Source organism: Drosophila arizonae, chromosome 2 (assembly GCF_054131065.1).
Source record: "Drosophila arizonae isolate 15081-1271.41 chromosome 2, UAZ_ARI_1.0, whole genome shotgun sequence".
Classification (NCBI taxonomy): Eukaryota; Metazoa; Arthropoda; class Insecta; order Diptera; family Drosophilidae; genus Drosophila; species Drosophila arizonae.
Genome location: NC_142922.1, coordinates 815,301 through 839,773, shown reverse-complemented (window position 1 = coordinate 839,773; position 24,473 = coordinate 815,301). Strand labels below are relative to the sequence as shown.

Sequence of the window (24,473 nt, the reverse complement as noted above, 5' to 3'; positions counted from 1 at the left end):
CATCTTCTTGTTGCCCTTTCCTTTAACACCGCAATATTCTATTCAGAATTGTTTATTAGTAATATATGCATATTCGTATAGAGCTGCATGTCATTACATGTCATGTCACTTTCTCCTCTAAGATAGTATACCTTTGATCAGAGTTGAAAAGCAGAGCTGGAGCAGACATCAGTATTCATCATGAGTCATCGTAAGGTAAGTGCGAGCCTATACCGAGGCTAATCCTACAGAAATTTATTGTATTCTGTAATTTATACATGCTTTCAGATTATAATGCTTCTTCCGCCGAGAATGTCCAAGAACAGCATTAGCCTAGACCGCATGTTATCAGAGATAAAGACGTAAAGCAAAAAAAGCTTTGGGCTGATAAACAGAGGCAGCCATCATGAGTCATCACAGAGTAAGTACGAACCTATCCCAGCTGGACTGTATTCATCTAAATCTCCCTTTCTCTCCTATGCTTTCAGAGTATAACTCATCTTTACTCAACAGTGTCCAGATACATCATTAGTTATAACTCATATTATTTAGAAGAAGTATAGTCATGTAAACCAAAAATGATGTAGATTTAATACATCAAAAATTGTGTGATCTTGAATGTCAATAAACAATGTTTGTATGATAATCAATCAAGCTGTGTTTTCATTTAACAGGGCTTTTTTTCCGGCAGTTGATTTTTAAAAATCAACGGTCAAAATATGCACTATCCAAAATATCGTTGCATAGCTTAGGGGGCTGTTGTTGAGGCCGGTGGGTCAAAATTTGAACGGGTAGTCTCAGAAGTACCAGGCGAACAGAAGTGAGTAGCAGGTTGACAAATGTTGATTAGCAGTTAGGTAACATAATTATGTTAATCCGCTGTTAGTTAACAGAATTCTGTTAATATTCTGTTAATTAACAGCATCTTGTTAAACGACTGTTAATTAACAGAATTCGGTTAAGTGGCTGTTAGCTAACATTATTCTGTTAATATGCTGTTAATTAACAGAATGGTGTTAGCTACCATAACAGTGCACTGTTACCCTACTCTTAACTAAAGTTTTGCTCCCTACTGCTCTTTCCTGAGTGCCTGTTACTTCACAAAAATTCGGTTGAAGTTTCCGAAGTACCAGGCGAACAGAAATGCCTAGTAGGGTGCTAAATATAAGTTAACATAGCTCTGTTAACGTAATTTTATTTAACATAAGTATGTTAGCCCTATGTTAATAAGGAATGCACTGTTAACGAGTATTTTGCACCCTACTAATCACTTATGTTCGCCTGGTATTTCTTGTTGTTCTGGTCAAAATTATATAAATTTTTTGGTTTCTTCTGCTTACTTAATATTCAATGGATGGTGTATACACATATAAGAACATGTATTCAAACTCATTGGCGGGTATCGCTAGAGCTCCATAATTTGCAACGTGATCGATGACTTTGTTAATGAAATGGTATATAATGAAGAGTTAACAGCCACCTTGATAAGTAGTAGCTGGCTCGATTTTTAAGCCCTATCCAGGAACCTTCATATCATAGGTTCTCTGTATGTTTGCTCTTATATATAGGCAGAAGGACAGTCTGCCGGACAGACGGACGCAAGTCGCTACATTGATCTGTGTTGCATGCACAATTTATGTCCATCAGTCAAAGAAGTTGAGGAATTCAGGGCACTCGAGCTTGATCCATAGTATATCTGTCAGCCGCTTACCTGTATGAATAGACCTGTATTAGATATTTTATGATGTTGTTTTCGAATTTCCGCTCACGTGCTGCAAACACGAGTCCTGTTCAGCTCGTGGGTCGGACACTGAACGTGCATGCCAATGGCGCAGAAATTCAATTAAATGAAATTCGATTTCTTATTTTAGCTAAGAACAGCAATAAAACTATTTGCCGTCCGGCAGCAGGCATACCTGCAATCAGTGGGGCCAAGCAATGCGAGGGACGCGGCGCGACGCAAGGCGACGTGTCGATGCAAGGCAAGACGAACACATTAAACAGAGCCAAGAGCACAACAACAACACCAACAGCAGCAGCAACAGCAGCAAATTTGTAAAATGTTCTTGGCACCACCCACAACCACAGCAGGCACCCGTAACCATTCGTAGCCACCCGTATCCACCCGTATCCGCGGCATCCACCCACAGCAAATTGCTTCGTATTTTTGTTCGCTTAAAATATAATTTGCTCGGCGGTTGGGCTCAGCGCTGCGCTGCAATGTGCAAAGCTGCGCGGCTGCATAACCGGACGATTCAATTATAGCTGCGCCAGCCAAACCAAAAAACCACTTTGCACCACACTCCGTGTATGTGTGTGTGTGTGTGTGTGTGTGTTTGGGGCATACATGCGGCTTACATCATTCATATTACAAACTCTACAAAAGTTGGCCTATTTAATGTATTTGCATAAAGAGACACACACACTGGCTCACACTTGTATGTATACACACCCATACACATGCATGTGCTTATGAGCACACATTAGACATGGCCATCAATTGTGTGTGTGTGTGTGTTTTTTTAAAGAGCGCTGCGCAGTTTTCAGCCATTCACACCAAAAACTTTCGCCTTTGCCTTTGTCTTCCGGTTCCGCTTCAGCGCTCGCGTGTGTGTGTGCGTGCGTGTATGCGTGTATGCGTGTGTGCTCTTGCACTTGTGCTGCGCTTAAAAGTAGGCAACGAATGGTGTCAGCCACAGACGTTTGGCCTTTGACTTTACAAAGGAGTCTGTTTGTGTGTGTGTGTGTGTGTGTGTGTGTGTGTGTGTGTGTATGTGTTGGCTTTTAGATATTAAGGCAATGACAGCGATTTAAGATTTATTGAAGTTTATAAATATATTTATATCTGTACGAGTATATATACTTATATATATTATATGTACTTATATATATTATATGCAGCTTCCCGCTCTCGAAGTGTTGCTTATGCAAGAGGCCATAAGTTCGATTTGCCAAGCACTTTTTATTGATATTTATTTTAAAGTACAGGAAATGTGTGAAAAATATGCAAAACTACAGAATTTATTTTCCTTTGAGAGCCACTCACAAACAGCGGGGTGATTGTGAAAGAGAGAGGGAGAGGGAGATAGAGGAAGGAAGTATTGGGCTCGCATCTGACAAATCTTGAGCCATTGTGGCTTGACATGGAGTTTGCAATGTCTTTGCTAAGTCTTAGCCGAGTCTTGTGGGATCATTCATTGTTGCTTTGTGCAAAAATAGAAGAGATTTTACTTGGGTGGATTAATATGTTCATTGAGAGGCTAACTAAGTTTAACAAGACTCGATATAGAGAAACTAGACTAGAGAACATTCGACTTGATTACAAATGAAAGGTGCATCTTCAACAGCCTTTATTTTAGTTATTTCCTGTGCTATTGATAATTTATGGCTAAACGACACTCAAAATCAATTCCAGAAATAATTACTAATAGTCTTTTATTATCTATCCCCTTAAACGGCATTTTAATGCAACGTTTTAGTTATGACGAGTTTTGCACTGTGAGATAGGTCTATCCGTATCTTATCAATCGATCGTAATCGGTCAGAAAGGTATTCCTCTAGCTACATCAAGATTTATTGCATAAACCCACTTATCGGAAAGTGATTCCCTACCACACTGACCAGCCATATATTAGGGGCGTGCCCAAGTCACAATCCAGACAAAACCGCCCACGATCAGTCCATTCGCACCATGAATTCCTCAACGAAACTCCTTGCTTTTGCCCTAATTGCTGCTCAGCTGCTGGTCGCAGTTCACGGCGGAGTCTTCGACTTTACAGACAGGTGGGTCGATTCCGACAAGACGAAGCCTTTTCCCGAGAACGCTGTGCTGGGCGGCTACGACTCAGAGGGCTACGAGAACTACGTGGGACGCATCATTGCCGCAAGTTCGGTTCTGCCAGCGCGTGTTCGGGCCGAGACTGGCTATGCCACCTACAACAGCGATTCAGGCTCGAATCAGGCGAATTCCTACGATCTTCTGGTGAGCAATGAGACCCTCAGCTATGAGTGGGTGCGCAGCTTCGACGGCTTCAGGGAGAAGAATCCCGTCTCTGTGGGCACAAGCGTCACAAATGAGCGCGTCTACATCTGCCGCGCTCGCACGGATGGCGGACTCTTCATTGGCACTCTGTACCTCTCGCAGAGGGCCTGCTTCATTCGGTACGAGAACTGGCCCATGAGAAAGCTAACCAAATACGAAGTGCTGGTGCGAAAGTTGATTCCAGCTCCACCTTCAACCTTCGAGGTTCAAGTCAACTGAGAAAATTCGGAAGGAAATCACTTTCGAGCTGGAGCAGTCAATATAAAGTTCTATTGCCTCTTAATAAATGAAATATGACCTATATTTTCGCAAGCCATTCACCTTAATTATTTTACTTAAACGCTTTCCACCAACCAAATGGAAAGGAAAACTTAAGTTCTTGAATCTTTTATGCTGTGAACCAGCTCGAAGCCAAATGCTGTTTGCTGTCAAGGCTCTGCCTGGCCTTTGCTTTGGCATCCAACGGCTTAGCTAAGTCAATTAAACTGAATTTATATGGGCAGCTGAGGCTGAGGCTAATGCATTTCTAGCTGCAATTTATAATTCGCTTAAAGCACAAATTGCGAAATTGCAAAATTACCAAATTTATTATGCATTTTGTGGGGCAACGTTTCAGGTTTGTAATTAGCTGCAAGCGATTAATGCATTATTAATAAATTGTTGCGACAGCTGGCGCTGGCTCGATAGATGCTCGATATGCGTGCTTTATGCCATAAAGGAGCAGCAAGGGGCAGCAGGAGGCGGATGGAGCAGCAGCGCCGCAAGGACTTGAGAAATCGACAAATTCGTTTCGCTCAGCGTAAGTGCATGATTTTTGCTACATAAATAAATATTTTGGCATACGAGTTGTATTATACACATTTCAATAGCACACACACACGCGCATATGAGTGGGTCTGTGTGTGTGTACTTGGATATTCATAGGAGACATATATTGTGTGCGCACATCTATGCAAATATTAGTGGCGCAGGCCTCAAGCGATTTCGTTCGCGTTGGCCATGGCGCAGGAGGCGCAGGAGGTGCAGGAGGCGCAGGAGACGAGCTCAGATGCTCAATTACTTTGACACACACACACATACATGCGCACACTCACAGATAAAGTAAATAAAAGCGAATGCAATTTATTCAAAAATTTGTTACTTATCAAAAATTTATAGCGCAGCAACAATAACTGGAAGGTTGAGCATCATCGACTGTCGAATACGCGCTCAGCCAACAAAGATAAGTTGAAACTTAAAATATGTTTGATTATATGCCCTTCTGAGCGTAGGCGAAGTATGTGACCTATGGGCTTTTTTTTTTTTTTAATAAATATAGAATTATTTGGAGTTATCAATTGTATGGTTAGGATATTAAATTTGAATATCATAGTAATATCATCTTATTTAAACATATTCATCATACACTCACTTTCCATATTCAAGTGATCGAGGTATACAACAACAATACAACAGTCAATCCCCTATCGAATCAAGCTCAAGAGCTGCAGCCAAGTCCCTTTTGCCACGCCCTCTGTTATAGCATACCTCAACTCAGAAATATACCACATTTCAAGTCTCTAACTACACTCGATTCAAGCGAGAGGCGAGTGTAGCTCAACCAATATACTCTCTCTCTTTTATCATACCCATCCAAGCGTGCATAAGTACAGCTTCAAGCTGACTATCTAGCATATCTGTGAGTGTGTGTGTGTAAGGGTGTATAGGCTGCGTATGCCTTAAGTATGTTACAGACATTTTTGCAACATTGGCAAATCGTTGTTTTGGCCGCTAGGCAAACGAATTATTTATATTTACATATGAATTTTTTCTCCTCTTTTGACAGAGAAACTTGGCCCAAAGCTGCGACGCTCCGCTCGGCTAATCGGTTGAGATTTCATCAATCTGTTGCGTCCTATGCTAACACTGTGTGTGTGTGTGTGTGCGTGTGTGTGTATCTCCCTATTGTATAAATAGTTAATGCAATATATGGAGGCTTGAGGCTTTCGAGTAAGATGCTTTATTCACAATTCACAGAGAGAGAGAAACAAACTTACATTATATGTATATACAGAAACTTTCGCCTTAGCTTATATACAGACAACAAGGGGGTAAAGAGCTGTGAAAAGTCTTCATTTGCTTTGAAATCGCATGCGAGTTCGACTTTGAACACCTTAATCGTACGTATTTATTCAATTCATATCATATCGCATATCATTTCGCATTTGCACATTTAGATCCTCAAAATTGCTGTAATTAACACTCACTGTGATAGTATTGTATATGCATTTGATAAAGCCGCAAGTATATCGTAAATATTCGTAATAGGATATGAGAAGCAAGCGAGTGAGGACGCCACCTAGCGCTGGTTTACAGCAACACATCTAGCTGGCTGATCGACAGTTCTCCTGTAGCTGGCGCCATCTAGCGCCGAGTAGCGTCACTCGCGCCGCGAGCTGCTGCTTCTAGTTGAGTTTTCCTCAGAGCATCACTCATACGCTCCGTGGGCAGCTCGGGCAGCAGAGATATATGAGTTGTATGAGATATAATGCGATATCTGGGATATAGCCAGCTGTTCTGGTTTCGATTAGTCATTCACTAGGGATAAATTCGAGACTTCATATGAAGATGGGCACATCTAGAGCCAAGTCCTGTCGTCGGCTGTCGTCGGTGGAGCGCCGCTGTTGATGCGCCTGTAGTTGTTGTTGTAGCTGCTGCTGGAGTTGCCCACGATTTGCCTCGGCATCTGCAGCTCCAGGCTCTGCTCGGCCGACGCTGGCGCTGGCTGTCAGGAGAGCAGCTGCGTGGTGCGAGATTCCGTTGCCGAGGTGAGGGAGCTGCTCGACTTGTCGCTGGTCCAGCGCTCCTGCAGCTCCTGCTGGTAGGGCGACCTGTGGGCACGGGCGCTGCTCCTGCTGCCGCTGCTCAGCTGCTGCTGCACCACGGGCAGCGACAGCCGGTCGTCCTTCTCACCTGAGCGCGGCGCCGAATTGCGCAGCACACCTGTCGAAGCAGAGGCAAAGGTTAGTAACCTGAGGAATCGCTTGCCAGGCGCAATTCTGCTTACCACAATGCGAAACGCGATGCGACTTGGGCGAGCCGGGGCAGGCATAGAGTATGGACTTCTGCGTGTCTGCAAAGTGAGGGAGAGCGAGGGACAGAGAGTGAGTGGGAGAATGGGAGAGTGGGAGAGGGCGAGCCTTTAGCATACCATTCCGTTTGATGCGATTGTGATCTGGCGAGCCGGAGCAGGAGTAGCGCGAGGTTAGATTCTCGCGCCGATTCAGCGACTCGGCGCCCACGTGGACAAACGGACACCAGCGAAAGACCATCTTGAAGCCGTAGCGAAAGCTGCAATCAGAGCAAACAGAAAACAAAGGGAGACATTGCATTCAATTACGGATGAAATATGAATATTAATGGCAGCCGAACCAGCCATCAGAGCAGCCACCACAGTGCATCAAAGACTCGACAGCTCGTTAAGCAAAAATGTTATTGAGCTGCAACACAACAATCCTCGAATGGAATTGTCCTTCTGCGATAGTAGCTGTCCCTCTCGCTCTCGTTCCCAGTTCGATTGAGCATGGACAGAAGTCGGGCATTCCATTCACTTATGTCATCTCCCTATCTATCCACCTACATTTTGAGTTGTCTCATATTCTAGTCGCATACCCTGTATACCTTCGTAAAGGGGGTTGTCGCCCTTGTGAGCATAAGGGAAGCAAGCTACAAGTAGCTTATACTAAATATGTATCTAGTTGCAATCAAATTTATTTCGAAGGAATAGGAATCAGCATAAAGTACAATTGAAATGCAAGGGAATGGGGAGAAATCGAAGCGGAACGAGAGAATTAGAACATGATTATATTTCAAGTGAAAATAAAATGGAATTGAAATGAGATGGGAAATAAACGGGAAATGGATTAGAAGCATGGATGGATACGCGCGTTACGTTAAGATTGTTAGCATATATCACTTCTATTGGGAGTCATTTTTTTCCCGCAGGGCATATGCTAGTCTGTTATTTACATTTCGATTTATGTAGTCCACATTCGTAGAGGGCATTCGTTAGTCAGGTATTGTCACAGTTGTTTTGCAACCATGTCAAGTGGAGAATTTGCACCTGCGACAGAATATTTTGCCCTTGGAATGATTTGGTGACAAAAGCCAGAGCCACAGTCGGAGCCACCGTCGGAGCCACCGACGGAGCCAGAGACAAACCTTGAACCATGGCAAGTAGCTTGATTTATGCTCTGGCATTTCAGTGGGGTTTGTCTTTGCTTCGCATGGGTGTGGATCGGGTGGGGCAACCCGTTAACAACCACCTGCAATAATAATAAAGAAGCAGAAAGCGAAAGGCAACAACACCTTGATGGCGCTCATCATTTACATAAGGGCGTCGCCGACTCAGATACGCCGGAACCGGGCTCGCTGCTCCACGTGTCGAACTATTGACGCTTAAGTCCCGTGCGCTGCACGTAAAGCAGACCCAGATGCCTGCCCGCCCCCACCTGCCGCAGTCTGGACGATGGCTACAGTCATTGGCATGTTGACTGGGCCAAATTAATTGCAATCAGTTACGCTTCCCCCCGGCGGATGTGGCATACGGACGCGACAGAACATCAACAGTCAATTTGTGCAAACGAAAACGAGCATACATATGTTCTGTATGTGTGTGTGTGTGAGTGTGTGAGTGTGACTGTGTGTACTGTGGACACACGTGTGTGTATATTCGAGGCTTCACATAATAAAAGTTGCTTCATCAGGTGAGCTGATACTTAGCTCGAGCAGTCGTCAGTTCTCATGAGCTACCAGAACCCCAAAGTTACTTAATAAGCAAAAATAGTTGGATAACTTTGCTTACGGAAGGAACTAGTTTGAAATCTAATCTTTTCATTGCAAATAATAAAAATATAATGTAATAATAATAATGTTGGATTACCTTAGGTAAGTACCTAGACCCTAGGCCCCAGGGACTCAAAATGTCATATATGGAAGAGCTTGAGCAACCCTCAGACTAAGCAGAATATATGAAATTTAAATAAAAATTGAATAATATTGAAGGAGTACGGAAGAAAATTGGAATAAAATTGAATGTGAGTACCATAGAAGTCGAGGAAAATGAAAATAATTGGACTGAAATGGAATGGGACCAATATAGAATGGCATGAATGGAGTAGAGCACAACTGTAGTCTGTGGGCATATCCTTTGGACAGTCTCTTTGTCATTCGCTTTCATGTGTCAACTGAAAATCAGTCATACTTGAGCCTTAAATAGTTATATCATAATACATGGATGTCTCGAAATATATATGTTTTACGAAATTGACAGTCCACAGTCAAAATTGAAATTCCTGGCTCGAGACTTTCAATTCGACATTCGCGTCATGCATAATGACTGTCATTAAATATAGTTTTGGGCCTTTGGTGAAGAACTACGAATATGCTGCTGGATGAGTCAACGTGACGGGAAAGTAAATGTCGATGTCAATGATAGTGGGGTTATTTTTGTGGCCGATAATGATGATGACGATGAGGACGATGAGGACGATGAGGACGACGATGATGATGATGGACGGGCTTCATTTCCGGATAACGAGCTAAACGACCAACCGCAACTAAGTGACTTTCCGAGGACCCATCTGCGTGGATTGCGTCAAAGGAAAATGGCGGTAAACACACGAGCGTACTTAGCGACCTCAACTCGACGTAAATTACATAATATGCAATGAGTTCGCCGGGACGGGGACGAGGACGATGCGCTGGAGTCCTATGACTGTAGCTGTAACTGTTGCTCGCACTTACCGGGAATTCATCCAGCAATATATAATCGGATTGTACATGGAGTTGCTCATGGCCAGCCAGTAGATAACCAAGTAGAGCTCCTGAATGAATGGCGCCTCGGTGATAGCCGGATAACAGGATGTGACTATAAAGTAGGTGTGGAACGGCAGCCAGCAGAAGCCGAATATAAGGACGACCACAATCATCATTTTGACCACCTAAGCGGAAAATTGAAATTTCAAATATATATAAATACAAACATTTAATTCTCACAGTGATGATGACGATGATGATGATGATAATGATGATGGGCATGAGAACTTGGCATATATTGAGAGAGGGGCGCGAGTTGGGTCAGTATTCAAATTAATGAATGCTGTGTAAGAGTGTGTGTGCATGTAGCGAGCAATGTCTGCTGTGTGTAGAGCAACGAGGGGGTACCCTCGTCTATTGCATGGAGGAACGGCCTACCCCCTCGTCTACTGTGTGTATAGCAAGGAGGAACGGCCTACCTCCTCGTCTACTGTATGTAGAGCAAGGAGGAACGGCCTACCCCCTCGTCTACTGTGTGTATAGCAAGGAGGAACGGCCTACCCCCTCGTCTACTGTGTGTAGAGCAAGGAGGAACGGCCTACCCCCTCGTCTACTGTGTGTAGAGCAAGGAGGAACGAGCTACCCCCTCGCCTGATGTGTAGGGCTATAGGTATAGAGAGAGGTATATGGAGATGCGACTTACCCTTCGCTTGCTGCGGACATTCTCCACTTGCCTAGGCGTATACTCGCCAATTGTCTTGGAGCCCCAGAGCTCGATGCCCACGCGGGAGTAGGTGACGGTCATCGAGATGATGGGCAGGAAGTAGGTGAGTATCAGGATCAGTATGTTGTAGCTGAACGGATAGAGATAGTTACACAGATAAGTAAAATAGGATGCGAGGATAAGCCCGTAAGCTCTTTGGCCATTTCAGCAAATGGTCGACGAGCCCCACACCCCCCGAGTTGGCTGACACAATGCGGCGTTGGTCGCTCTCTTTTTTTATGGCTGAAAACTCAATTTAATGGTCTCGCATGCCCGGAACGCATTGCGCCGAGGCAGCTCCTATTTGATTGCCCATATTTGCTTTCAAATTTGTCATATATACCATGCCAAATGACTGTAAAGAGTTGCATGTCTTTTATGAGCGTTGCCACAGGGCCGTTGCTCCGCTACCAAATGAAAATTCGTACAAAGGGTATATTATTATTTTTTGAGCATATTGATCGAACTGGCAGAGGCGGAGTGGTGACGTGATGAGTCCGTGGACTCACATTGACTTTTTCATTCACTCATTGCTCGCTCTGTGTGCGAGGGTCGCTCCACTTGCACCCCAACCTGACAAGCTCTGAGGCCTTAGGCACTCTAGTATCTGTCTAGAGAATTTCAATTGAGGAAATATATATATGTATGTATGTATGTGTCTATATGTATTTTTCCTTCATTTCATCTATGTCTGGCTACTTTTAGGACTACCCTCCCTCACATTCTCTCATTTTTTCTTACTCTATTCCTTTTGTCATCTTGTTAGGCACCTAATTCTCCCTCTTCCTATCAATACATTTCTTTCTATCTCTCGCTCTCTATCTATCACTTTTTACTCACTATGTACATATGTTTCGAACTTTTCTCTCATTCTCTTTCGACCTATCTCTCTCTCCCCTCGCTCTCCTTGGCCTGATGAAGGGCTTCTCATCGCAACTTTTAGGGTATTTGCCAGTCAGTTACTGCCTTCCCCCTTTTTATATGCCGTGCGTGACTGTTTTTTATTGCTTGCCTGCATATGCCGAGCCATGTCGAGCCATGGTGAGCCATGGTGAGCCATGGTGAGCTGTGCATTGCTTCCATTATAATCTGATAGCACAGATTTTGTCTGCTGCAGTGCGCATCGCAAATTTCCCAATTTATAGCTCCCGTCGATTTCCCATGTAGCAAAATGCGCTCGTTTACTTACCCACACATACACACACGCACTTACACTCACACTTTCACATGTTCATGCTGACTTACATATGCTCCTGCTTGGAGTGATTCGTCTGTCCATCGGGCCACTCTGAGAAGCAAACGATGCGAGTCTTGTTCTCCATGGTCACCGGCACCTTAGCAGCATTCAAATAAAGTGTTTTAATTAATATTAACAGTGAGGTGGGGGGGGGGGGGGGGGGGGAAGGTGTGATATGATATATGCATCTACCTCCTCCGTCTTGAAGAACAGCAGCATGGGGCAGGAGATGAGCGTCGAGGAGAGCCAGATGATGGCTGCGATGGCCAGGTTGCGGCGCTTACTCATCCGCGGCTGCAACGGCTTCATAATTGCCACATACCTGCGGGGGAGGGAGACTCGCATTAACAATGTGTCTAAGTGGGCTGTAAGCCGATTAAGCCTGCCTTTGCGCACCCACTTAACGAACGCTGCATTACCAACCTGTTCCTGAAACTATGGACACTTCTGACAGCTAATATGAGAGAAAGCGCCCAAAGGGAAACTCCAAATGGAATTGGGGGCGAAATGAGCTGCTAGTCATTAGGGTAGATGGGGCTTGGACTACGAGATGGAAGTTGGTTATGCGTCAAATAATAATAATATGTATATAAACAAGGCGCATTGTCCTTAGCTGAGAGATGAGATTAAGTCTTAACTAAAAATGCTTACATAGACAATGACAACCTCAACAAGAATAATAGTAATAAATAATGATGAGTCAATAGGCTATTATACTTATGAGCTAATGATGCAACTCGCTAATGCACTAATGCCCTAATGCGATAATTATCTAATGAGCTAATGCATCAATGCATCGATAAAAACGGAAATGTTAAGGGTTTGCTGGATTGATTATGTGGGCCTCGACCCTTTGACCGGAATACCGGAAGGGTTCACCCTTCCATCCTTTTCAAATACAAATTAAATAAAACTTTGCGAATTTACATTCACGTCGGGCTGGCCCCCTAATGAGAGGCTATTTATATATTTGATGAATATTTGACCACCCGCATTCGCTGTGCATACCTTTTTGTGTATTCAAGCCGGAAATTAGTTTACTCATAAACGTAATAAATATCGATTTATGTTATATAAATTAAATGCAAAATAAAAGACTTTTCTGCTCTGCATTCCTATATACTCCCGGAAATATTGCCATGAATTGATTGTGTTTGATGGCGTCAAGGGTTGACAGGGCTTGTCACAAATTTGATGAGCTTCGCAAAGAGTTTAAAGTTGAAAAAAAAGAAACCTTTTGCCTTAAACGTGCCCCACGCTAATCGGAAATGAAGGATGGCATCGCATTTGGTTAACCCTACAAGCTACATGGTCGTAACCCCTTGGGCTAAACATGCCGAAAGACAAGAGGTCTATATGTATCTATCTATGTTCAGTGGGGGTGCAGATATTTCATATCTCACATTAGACGAGCTGGTTCTGTGCTATGGGTTCACAAAGTCAAGATTGATAAGGGTTCTGCGCCCTAAGGCGAGCCCAAGCTCATCTAATATCTGTTGATTATATGCGGATACGTTACATAGGTATGTATGTATGGGTATGCTGTGATGCTATGTGGGATACATCACTTACCTGTCGATGGATATGGCCATCAGCGTGAAGACCGAGGCACAGATGCTGAGCATCGCTATGAACTGAGATACCTTGCAGTAGACCTCCCCGAATATCCAATCGCTGTCCAGCATATAGTAGTAGTTGAAGGTCACGTTCAGGCTGGAGACCATCGCATCGGCTATGGAGAGGTTCACTGCAAGCAGAAGCAAACAGACGCGTCGCACACAAAGAGCACAAAAAGTGTGTTTAACAACTGTAACACGTGCCAAAGCCAACAAATGGAAATCCAAATGGCCAATAGAGAACGGCCAGAAACAGAATCTCAAGGTAAACACGGGACACAACTGTCGAGGGTAAAAGCTCCTTGGCGAATACTTAATACACTAATTGCAATGATAATAACAATGACAATGGGGGTGAATATGGATATGAATAATTTGATAATAACAATAACAATCATATTAATTATGAATTACAAAAGACCAGAAAATCAACTTTCTTAATTTCCTATAGATGTTACACATTTGGTTTACCAGCTTAGGTACCCTTCACTAAAGGGCATAGAAAGATAGCACAGGCAGAGCCCATCATATTTAAGCAACCCATTTTTTGTTTGTTTATGCGTCGTACATTTATAATTAGTGTGAAAGCCAGTGCAATCGACTTTGTGGAGAAGATGGGATCAGGCAGCGCATAATTAAATGGATGCTGCAAATGGAACAACGGCCATTTGTCTGTCTCCCTGTCTGTGAATGTGAATGTGTGCGTGCCTGCCAGCCTGTGTCTGTGTGGGTGTGCGGGTGGGAGAGGGTGTCGGCCATCATTTGTTACTTGGCACATTTGTTATTGTATTTCGGTTTGTGAGTGCCTAACGATTTACATTCCAATGAATCACTAAAAACAGCGTGGGCTAAAACCACAGTCCCGCTCCAATTGGCGACATCTCCCGACCAACAGGCTCACACACAATATAATATCACAGTAGGGCGATAGTGACGATATAATACTGGTTTACGGTGCGGTTTATCTGTAGAGGTCGATGTATAGAGGTCCATATGTACAGTACAATCAGCTAGGATCTATTTAAAGAGTATGCCAACATAAAGTCAAAATATAAGCTTGCAGATCTTAGCCAATAAAAAGATCTAGTAATCTCCTAATTACTATGCCACCAACACGAATAATTTAAACATACAATTTACACCTCAAATAATCATAAACATATTAAAGTCTTAACACTTTATCGAAAGGGCGTATAGAGATTGTATGCATATGAAGCTTATAGTCTAATATACTCTCTTTTCCTTTTATGAGCGAGCATTAAAAAGGTGCCAAGAAAAACACCAAAAAATTATTTTGGGCTGCTGCTTTGCCATTGTTTACATTTCATTATCTATGTAGATAAGCAGTGTCAGAAATAAGCATAAAAAGCAACACCCGAACAACAAACCAAAAACAATAACAATAACAATGCGCATTGTTTTACCGTATAGTTCTTGTCACGCCCCAAAACGTGTCGAATTTGGCAAACGATGTGGCAACACTGCACAGGCTCGACCAGATGGACAAACGGGAGGTCGGTCTGGCTGGAGCACGTTTTTCTTGCTCCTCGTTTTCTTCTTCTTTTTGCTCTGTGTATCGATTGCGCATCGCCATAATTAATCAAGGCATAACAACAATGCCGAATAAACACGGACAGACGAAGCGAATGATAAAAGATAATGCAAATCATAGGCACAGGCTGGCGTCTTATCAGCAAATGTTCCGTGACTGGGAATTTATTTGTTCAGCGGTAGCATAACTTTGCTAAACTAATAATAACGGCAAAATGTCTATTTAGAAATGCAAATTTTGTAATAGCTGCCAGAGACATCTGAGGCCTCAAGGCATTTCGTTTACATAATAATAATCATTGCGCTCGCAGATAAGAGCTGCCATGGGCTGGATGCCCATGCCAGTGAAGGGGGCGTGGAAGGACGACAGCATCCGCTCCGAAGACATTTGCGAGTAAGTCAACTTTCTAGCTGGGTCAGCTGAGCACGAGAAGGGGACGATGCCTGACAATGCAACTAGTTTGCTTTTTGATACACTTTTGAGCGAGCATAAAGCACTGCTGATAAAACGTGATATGAATCGGCCATCTGCATACATATGAATATGAATATATACATACATATGTATACATACATATGCCACTCAACTACATTGCATTTGCGGTTATTTTATTCCATTTCATGCTATTTCTATTTTCTTCGCTGTGTTTTTGTCAAGTCATTGTCTCACCGTTATAGTTGCTTTGCCTTGAATTAGTTCTGAGCGTGAAGTCGCTCAGCGAGAGGAGGACAGCTTGAACATATTTGCAGCACCAATGCTGCTCTCTCGCTCTGTATTGCATATGGCGTGCAAGTAAGAGAGTAACGATCAGAAGAACGAAAGAGAGTGAACTTGAACAGCGGCTGACGATTGGCTGCGTTCTAGGAGAGAGAGTGAAGACAAATGAAGAGAGTAGTCTACACACAGCACATACACTGTTAATTAATGTTATGCACACAAGCAGACCACAGTTAATTAATACGCGTGCAAGGGTACTTATACTTCAATATTTGAAAATAGTTTTCGATTTCTTTTTATAGCTAAGCATAGGCAGAAAGGCCGTGCTCTTGAAAGCAGTAAAGAACAGAGTGGGCTTTACAGACAGACTTGTGACCCACTTAATTGATGTGCGCGCAAGGGTATTTAGAAGTCGACATTTGAACTCATTTGCACTTTTCTTTTTATTGTCAAGTTGCGCATGCATAAGGCCGGCGGGCTTTTGCTTGTGCACCGGGTATGTGTAAGAATGTAAGGATGTGCATATGTGTGTGTGTGCGTGTATGACAATAGTCGGAAGGCAGTCAACTGACAGCATCTGTGCAGGGTTAGTTGTTGTTACAGTTGTTGTCTTTGTTTGCTGTTTGTTGTTGTTGGTCGGGGGGTTGCCTGCATTTTTATGCGCTTTGTTTTTAATGGTTTCGGCAATGCCAGTCGGACAAATAGACATGCAAAACCTACAGACTTTTGCATTTAATATAAACAGCTCGCCTTCCATGCATATGCATAACTGCCTGGGAGGGGGAGAGGGAGTGAGCGAGCGAGAGAGACAACGAAGTCTGAAATGTTTCATTTAGGGCCACTCAAAATGAAAGAGCAATGTCATTATTAATAGACAGGGAGCAAGTCAGAGTGAGAGCGAGAGAGAAACACTTTAAGTGCGTAACCTTAGTTTTGAAGTGTTCCTTAAAATGTAATTAAGATTCAAATAAAATGATGTTGCTGCAGGCCAAGGCGAAATAATAAGTAAGTCATGTATTAAATTTAAAATATTTTTAAACTGCTTTAAATATGCATTCGTTATATTTCACTCAGTCAATCGTAATGATGAATGAGTTCTTACTACCGTTTTTAATTGGGCTTTAAAATATATTGCAAAAAGTCGCAATAGCTTGACCATGAAACAAAAATAAATTGAATATTTCAAAAAAGAAAAGAAAAGTTGATGCAGCTTTTCGCAGGGCTTCTGGCAGTCACATTAAAGCATTTCGCTGCAGTGCCGCAAGCGCAGCGCGAAGTTTATAAAGCAAATAATTGAATTAACTGTGCAGTGGCACGCGCCACGAATTTTCGGCTTAAAATGAGAGCTCATTCAATTACAGCCAAAATAAAGTGAAAGCGGAAGCAAACTTTTGCAAGGGCTCAACATGGCGTATGTGTGATGCGATGCATAGCTGATAGCGCACAGGCCCCGCGCATACTCACCGATAAAGTAGTTGGTAACGGTACGCATTCGCTTGGTGGTCAGCACAATCCAGACAACAATCAAATTGCCGCCAGTCGCCACAATCACCATGCCGCCGAAGAGGATGCTCCAGAGCACCTGACGCCACCAGGGCACGACGAAGGCGAACGAGGCCACTGGCGCAGCGCCGTCCTCATCGATGAGCGTGTCTCCAGCGTCGCCGACAGGAAGTCCCGTTATGCCCGTGGGTAAACTGCGGAAGAGGAGCAGGGGGGGGGGGGGTGGTGGGATAGTAGAGTTGTGTTAGAAACAATGTTGAATTAGTGACATGAAGATTATGTGTGAGCTAAGCCGGTGATGAGGAGAGTGTGCCAAGTGTGTTTGCTCCCTTGACGCTTTACTCTCTCTGTGTGTGTGTGTGTGTGGCTGTTGGCAGGATATTAGGCGTATGTAATTGTGCGTGCGTTAACAAATCCTTGTCGGTTTTGTTGTTATTCATAAAAGCTGAGGTTCAGACTGCTTTACGGCTCCCACTCGTCGCCATCTTTTTACACACGCTCAGCGGACATGAAGGGAGTGAGCATATGGGCTTTGAAATTTGGAATATGTGTAATGGAATATATGGTAAATGCTGAAAATCTAGAAGCGAGAGGCTTGACATTTGATATATGTATGTATGTGTATATGCATAGCTCATTAATATATCTTCAGTGGATTAGATACGCCCGCAAGAGGCGTGGCATATGTGTACTACTTCCAGCACTATGATATCATAACATTGTCATCCAGCTTCAAGTGCCTATGGACGGGTATTTGGCAGTCAGTTATGCCCTGCACTTGTCTAGTTCTTATTTGTTAATATTCTGCTTTTCTGATTGTTTATTTAGAGCGTGTGTGCGTGGGCGTGTGTGTGTGTGTGTGTGTGCTTAGAAGTGTTTAAATAGGCAGCAAACACACTCACAAACATACACACACACAGCACACACATATAGCACACATAGATTTTGTGGTTTTGTTTTAAGAGGCCTCGCACAGGCTGTTGCAGGGCCATCAACGGGCTGTCAACGTCCGTAAATCGGGCCACGTGTTAAGCTCGGCTCGTTAGCAGCCACACGCGTACATGTCATTTAATATGTGAGCTCAGACTACACCCTTCTCCTGCCCCCCCCCCCCCCCCCCCCCCCCCTTCATTCCATCTTTCACTCGTTGATGACATTTAAGGCGAAAGTGGGCGTGCCCACGTCCAGTCAGTAGCCAGCTGCGGTCGCTAGTCATTAGTCCATTCGCCCATCGCATCGAGACAATTAAAAATATTTTTCATCATCGTTGGACTATTCAAATTTCTCAACGCCCCCATACTCTGTGCCCTGCCCATCTCCTAGCTTGTTTATTGGCCTAGTGCAAAGAGGATTATTGATTTTTATGAGCAACCCAGAATAACCCGCATAAAAGGAAGAAAAACAAAAAAAGTTTATCAAAAATAAAGAAATTATTAAGAAAACAATTTCAAGCAGCCACAGCCGCAGGCACATGAAAATGTCAAGTGAGCAGCTCGTATGGAGCGCGCTGCACTGAAGGATACTCCGTATGTGAGATGGTTGGATATAGATACTCTACCTCTCCCATACACTCTTTTGCTTCCTATCTCTTCCTCAGTCTCTCTCTTCTTCTATCTATCTCTCTCTAACTCACTCTCTCTCTCTTCTTCTTGGTTTCTGTGCGTCTGTCTATATCTCCCATCTCTCCCCTTCTCGCTCCATTTTATTCATACTATAGACTCTTCCTTTCCGCGTTACTTTAGTCTACCTTTTCCGACATATTTTTGCAAGCTTATGGTGAACATTTTCATCCAATTTTATGCGTACTTGCAATGAAAGTAAAATCAGTCCCTAAAATATTTTTTCTTGTTTTGATTTCGGGTTTTCTTCGTCTTTATTTTTGCATTGAGCCTGCCTCGCGCTGGCAAAGCCAAACAAAATAAACTTTTGTTAAGTAGAATAACATTGAAGAATAAGAATAAGAAGAAGAAGCAGAAGAGGCAGTTGCCAAATATAAATTCCTACTTAGAGTCTGTTATTGAACCCAGTTGAGTTGTCTATGGACCATGTCGTAAACAAGTTTGAGGCACGTCAAACGCAGCAATTATTTGGAAGTAATACTCCATAAAGGACTATCATATTCAGCTCACTCTCCTTCTGAGTGCTTCTGTGTATGTGTGTGGGCGTGTATGTGTATGTCTTGAGGGAATCAACAAATTTGTGCTGCAGTAAGTCGACGGTCCTCGCTGTCGTTAAAAAACATATAAAATATTGAATACGGGGAATGCTCGACTTTGAAATACCCCTAGATAGGTAGCTCGAGCTAAGCAGGGAAAGAGCATTTCTTATAATCAGTTGATGTTATACAGCTGGAAAAGAAACAAAATATAAGGCGAAGGCGTAGGTCCTATAGGACTTGTAGTCAGAGGTATTCCCTTTTGTGTTTCAAACTAATCGGAAAGCTAAATGGTTTAGTTGCAGTAGCTGACTTTAGTGACTTAAACTATAGAAAATATAGTAAACTACTTTAGCTATAGCTATTAGCTATAGAATGAAGTGAATCCTGAATCTCATTCGTTTTATACACTAAGAGACAAGTAAATTAGAGGACTTTACGGAAATAGTTCGCAATTCCTAAACAGCTTGGCAAATCAAATAAAAAGAAACGATTGTATAATAGCTGAGACACAGAAGTACATCTAGGAAGCGAAAAAATATTTATTTTCCCACTTTTATGGCTCAAACCCGCAAGCCCAGAACAATTCCTACACTATAAACCAAAGCAAATGAGTATAAAAGATTTACTACAACAATACCACTCAGTCGAGGCTTTACAAAGGTAAAAAAAAGAAGAGTGGATTACCACGCCCACGCCCACGCCGACTTTAGTGGTTCAAACTGCCCACTTTCGTGGTTAAGCCCCCCGAGCAATACTTTTACTGGTTGCAGAAAACTCAAGATGAAATCTACTTGATGGCAAAACATATGACCTTCTTACCGCTGGGAGTGCTTTAAGTGTGCGACAGGGCACCATACTAAGAAGAAGAAGAGGTACGAGGAGGAGGTGGATGTGGAGCTGGAGTACACACATTGATAGATGTGAAATGTATTACATACAGAATATATGTATAGATGTGTTTGTATATGTTATGGCCATCAATGAAATGTATTTGAAACGGAAATAAAAAGCCAAAGCGGGTTGAGCTGAGCGGAAATGCTTGACTGATTGAATGACTGACTGCCTGATTGATTGACTGAGTGCGGGCGAGTGGGCGGGAGCCGAGTGAAGCGCTGAATGGATGCCGCAATGAGGCGTCATTAGATATGCATGGCTGGCAGCGCACACACAAAGCCAAGGCGAAAGCCGACCTGGTGCTCGAATCCAAAGCGCAAAGCGAATCTGAAGGAGTGGGCTGCAGCTACATCCCCCCTCATTTGGACTCGAATGTTGTGCGTGCCTTGTGCATTAATTCAATTTGTATCATAATTAGACATTACTCTATGCTGATTCCTGGCTAATCGTTGGGCATATTGGTGATGCTATGGATCTTTGTGCCCCTTAAGGGATATCTGTATATGTTAGCCTGACTGAGAATACAAAAGCTAGACTAACAATGAATAGTATGGTATGCGAATAAGCTATATTCGATAAGTCATACTGCTTTCATGACATCGATAAATATCGATATGTTGAATTTGTTTTTATAAGCATAACTTTGGGAGCTTTCAAGGTAAAGACACCAAATTTGGCATCAACTTTTTCGATAAAAAGACAATTACAATAGAATTTTATGTACCTTTCTTCAATATTATTAAAATTAAAGGCAATTTTCATATTTTAAGTACTAGAAACATGAAATTATGTATGCATACATTTCAGATGGTCAAAATTATATTCTCAAAATTTCATCAACATAGTGATCCTAGAGCCCTAGTTCAATCAGACTACAACTCATAGCATAGAGTACTGCAAGTATAAAATGCGTCCGCTGATGTATGTATGTGTGTGTGCTCTTGTCTCTATCTATATTTAGGTATATAATAATGGCAGTAATATTTGTATACCATGCAGAGTATCGGCTAGTCGAGCACACCCCACTAGACACTTACATTCTGCTCAGATTGTAGCTCAGATCGGGTTGTTTCGTCGACGGGGTTTGATTGCCCTCCAATAGGACGCTATTAAGTGCAGTGTAGAGCAGAGCCGGAGCATAAGTGCTCCAATTGCTCCAAGTGTAGCTGCTGTCCATCAGCTCATCATTGTTATCCATCTCGTAGATGTTGTTGTTGCTGTTGTTGTTGTTGTTGTTGTTGGTGTCCTTTGGCCTATTGTTTGCTTTCTCTAATGTTGCGTGTCCCCTTTTCGGGTAGTCTCTTATTTGGATTCCATTTATTTGCTCTGCGATGCCTGCAAAGAGCAAAGAATAATACATTTAACTAATTTCGGAATTTGGGGGTTTTCTGCTATGCCCGCCCAGGCAGCAAAGGCGAGCATATTGCTTAGACTTGAAGTGTCTTACAGCCATTCAATTTGGGTTCTCTTATACACTTCAAGGAAAATCTAGCTAACTCTGCAGCGTGTTAATTTCTCTGTTCCGATATTGAGACATTTTTCTTGACTTGCGATTCCACTTGATTTGATTGCCAATCGAGTGTGAAATCATTTAAAGCGGGCATCAGATATTAGATACACCCCATCGCATTCTTGGCGCTCTTGGCATCCTGTGGCTTCCCTTAATTGAGTGCAATTAGCAAAGAAATCAAGTGGGAAAAGCGAAATGTAATTCAGTAAATTTTCATTTGACAAGCTAAATACTAAAGCTTGCTAGAGTGAGCTTTCAAGTGGGTATATTGCTTGAATCATACTCGTTCCTGTTGCGCAAGAAGAGAGTATCGTATCATTTTACTAGTAGACTAAAAAGTTTCATTGAATTCCTTAGCTTTTCAAGGACAAACGCAACTATTGATGATGCTTGCTGTGGCGAGCTCCCAAGTGGGTATATTGGTTGCTTGTGCCTTGAATATATTGTCCCCATCACACTCGTTTGGCATGTGAAAGGAGAGCTACGATGCCAGAGGAGAGTATACTAAAGTTGGGGAATAGAGTATATCGTTTGATAGAGAGTCCTTTATTCATTAAAGTCTGATTGAAAGACTGAGCGAGCATGACGTGTCCGGCTACACCCCTAGTCTCTGCTTGATTTTTGTCTTCTGCTAAATATTTGTTTTCGATATTTTCCCTGCTGTGTTTGCTCTTTGTCTGTTGTTGGGCCAAAAACTTTGTCGGGACCCAAAAAAATGGTTGAGTTTTTTGGTTTTGGACTTTTGTCAAAGGTTTTGAAATTGATTGTGATTTGTGTTTGTCGAAGGGTTTTGCCTCATTTGCGGTTTTTGCGGTCCGTTTGCCACTGACTGTCGCGAGGACTTTAAGGCCCGGCTCAAATGCTAACAGGCCCCTGCTTTAATAGCAACAGCAACAACAGCAACAACAACAGCGAGGCGCAACCAATTTGGATTGAACGAAAAAGAAAACTTTTAAATTAACACAAAACTTTCGCACATCAAAGGCAATTAAAAGTTGGCGGCAGACATGCCAGAGCAGGTGTACGGAAACTTCATTAGAGGTCCATTGTAGAGCCTAGCTCATCCACGTGCCCATTACTCATTATTCATAAGCTATTCTACTTGAACGTTATTCAAATCGAGTTCACTTTATGCCAAACTTTTGCTCAAACTAAACACAGAAAACATTTCGAGCGATAGTTGCTGTCATATGTGGAGCAGTTGAACGATATCTAATCGAATCGAGTGGGTCTCTTATCTGAAGAAAACACTTCGACTAGTATTAGAGAGCAGCTAATGCTTGAAGATTGAGCGAGCGAGCAGCTGACTTTGATACAGCCACAGCACAGTGGGCCTGAGAAGCTTATCTAAAGATCTAAAACATGTCGCAGTATAACTAGACAAAATACATTATATTATATGTAAACATAATAGTTTTAGTAATATATTTATTAGGGCATACTATTGAATAGCCTATAAGCCAAATTTGATAACACTTGCTCAAGTGGTTCACGATTTATGATCAAAAGAGCAATATATGAGCAAAGGAGCAATATATGATATATTATTATACTATACTTTTAAAATTGCTTTCATTTCCAGAAGTCAGAAGTACACCTGTTTCTTTGTTGCCTTTGAACACAAAGGATTTCAATCTGTTTGTGACAAAGGAAATAGAAATATGTATATATTTATATTTATTATTAATATAGATGTATATATATATAGTGTTAACAGCGAGAGGTCTTTCTCTGGAGTGAAACAAAAAAACGAAACTAATTCAATTCCCCAAAAATGCTCTTTCAACGAGTCCCCAGAGCTAGATTAACTCACCTGTAGCTATTTATTTCTTTTTACTTCGGCTCCTCCTGCTTCTCCCTATTCCTCGTCTTCTTGTCTGGACTTTGTGTGTTTGTGACAACGCGTAAAGAAAATTGCTTTTCACTTTGTTCCTCGTGGCCCCAAACCCAAGGCTCGAATTACAGCTGAACTTGTTTTCCCTGATAACTAAGGGGAAAACTGTTTGAGCCTGTCTCTGACAGATTGAGACAATTGCCGGCCCTTGCCACAGTTGCCACACTTCCCACATGCCACTTGCCACCTGCCACTTGCACCGACTGAATGCAGCAGAAGCAGTCAATGAGAATTTGATAAATTCAATGCGCAGCTCTTAACTTTATCTTTTCAAATAGAATTTTTCAAGCGCGATTTTCTTTCCTGCCAATGTGAAATAAGTTAAAAGTGCTCTAGGCGGCAATGCTCGACTAGCGGATGCCTTGGAAATCTGCCTTGAACTAGATCTCTAAAAGCACTCTGTTCTGAGTATGACACCCATAATATGATAGCCTGATGGAACTTGGATCCTAGTTATAAGATTTTATTGCGGACTTGAATTATGGCATTTGCTGGTAATGTTCATGCTTTTGTTAAGATAAATATTTATATAAAATATTCGATTTCCGTTTGTTTATTATTGAAACCAACTCACATTTCGGAGATCTAGATTTTGCCGGTTTCAAGTTACGCCTGAAACACCAAATCGAAATATCGATACTTATCGTTCTTAGAGATATGTAATGATTTATTGAAAATATAAAATAATTTTAGCTTGCATATGATGAGGTAGAATATATATCTAAAAGCTAAAAGTCTATAGCTATTGTGGTTTACGAGAAATATGCATTAGACGGACAGAGGAGATAGTTTTAGGTAGTCTTTCAAGATCA

At 42.4% G+C, this 24,473-nt stretch overlaps 2 protein-coding genes and 1 long non-coding RNA gene across 3 annotated transcripts in view; 1 reads left to right on the top strand and 2 right to left on the bottom strand.

Moving 5' to 3' along the window:
* Positions 1-4: 4 nt before the first annotated feature.
* LOC149270165 (uncharacterized) lies at positions 5-690 on the bottom strand. Its single transcript, XR_016268555.1, has 2 exons — positions 98-690; positions 5-38 (listed from the first exon to the last, which is right to left on the bottom strand). It is a non-coding gene; the product is annotated as an uncharacterized LOC149270165 (long non-coding RNA).
* A 2,952-nt stretch (positions 691-3,642) lies between these two features.
* Positions 3,643-4,339, top strand: LOC108621676 (pfs47 receptor-like). The gene has a single exon (XM_018019131.2). The coding sequence runs from the start codon at positions 3,671-3,673 to the stop codon at positions 4,238-4,240; it is 570 nt and encodes a 189-aa protein (XP_017874620.1). The 5' UTR covers positions 3,643-3,670; the 3' UTR covers positions 4,241-4,339.
* Positions 4,340-6,004: 1,665 nt separating this feature from the next.
* The window catches only part of TkR99D (Tachykinin-like receptor at 99D), a 50,166-nt gene continuing 31,697 nt past the window's right edge, over positions 6,005-24,473 (bottom strand). Inside the window, exons 4-13 of the mRNA XM_018019222.2 lie at positions 21,295-21,592; positions 17,167-17,399; positions 13,390-13,564; positions 12,010-12,139; positions 11,826-11,914; positions 10,521-10,671; positions 9,806-10,002; positions 7,212-7,351; positions 7,068-7,133; positions 6,005-7,003 (exon numbers count right to left, since the gene is read on the bottom strand). Of these exons, the coding sequence (XP_017874711.1) occupies positions 6,789-7,003; positions 7,068-7,133; positions 7,212-7,351; positions 9,806-10,002; positions 10,521-10,671; positions 11,826-11,914; positions 12,010-12,139; positions 13,390-13,564; positions 17,167-17,399; positions 21,295-21,592 (1,694 nt within the window). The 3' untranslated portion in view covers positions 6,005-6,788. The remainder of the gene's footprint in view (positions 7,004-7,067; positions 7,134-7,211; positions 7,352-9,805; positions 10,003-10,520; positions 10,672-11,825; positions 11,915-12,009; positions 12,140-13,389; positions 13,565-17,166; positions 17,400-21,294; positions 21,593-24,473) is intronic.

Excerpts from the sequence above, each read along its gene's own strand:
- LOC108621676 (XM_018019131.2), top strand. The coding sequence starts at position 3,671 with ATGAATTCCTCAACGAAACTCCTTGCTTTTGCCCTAATTGCTGCTCAG.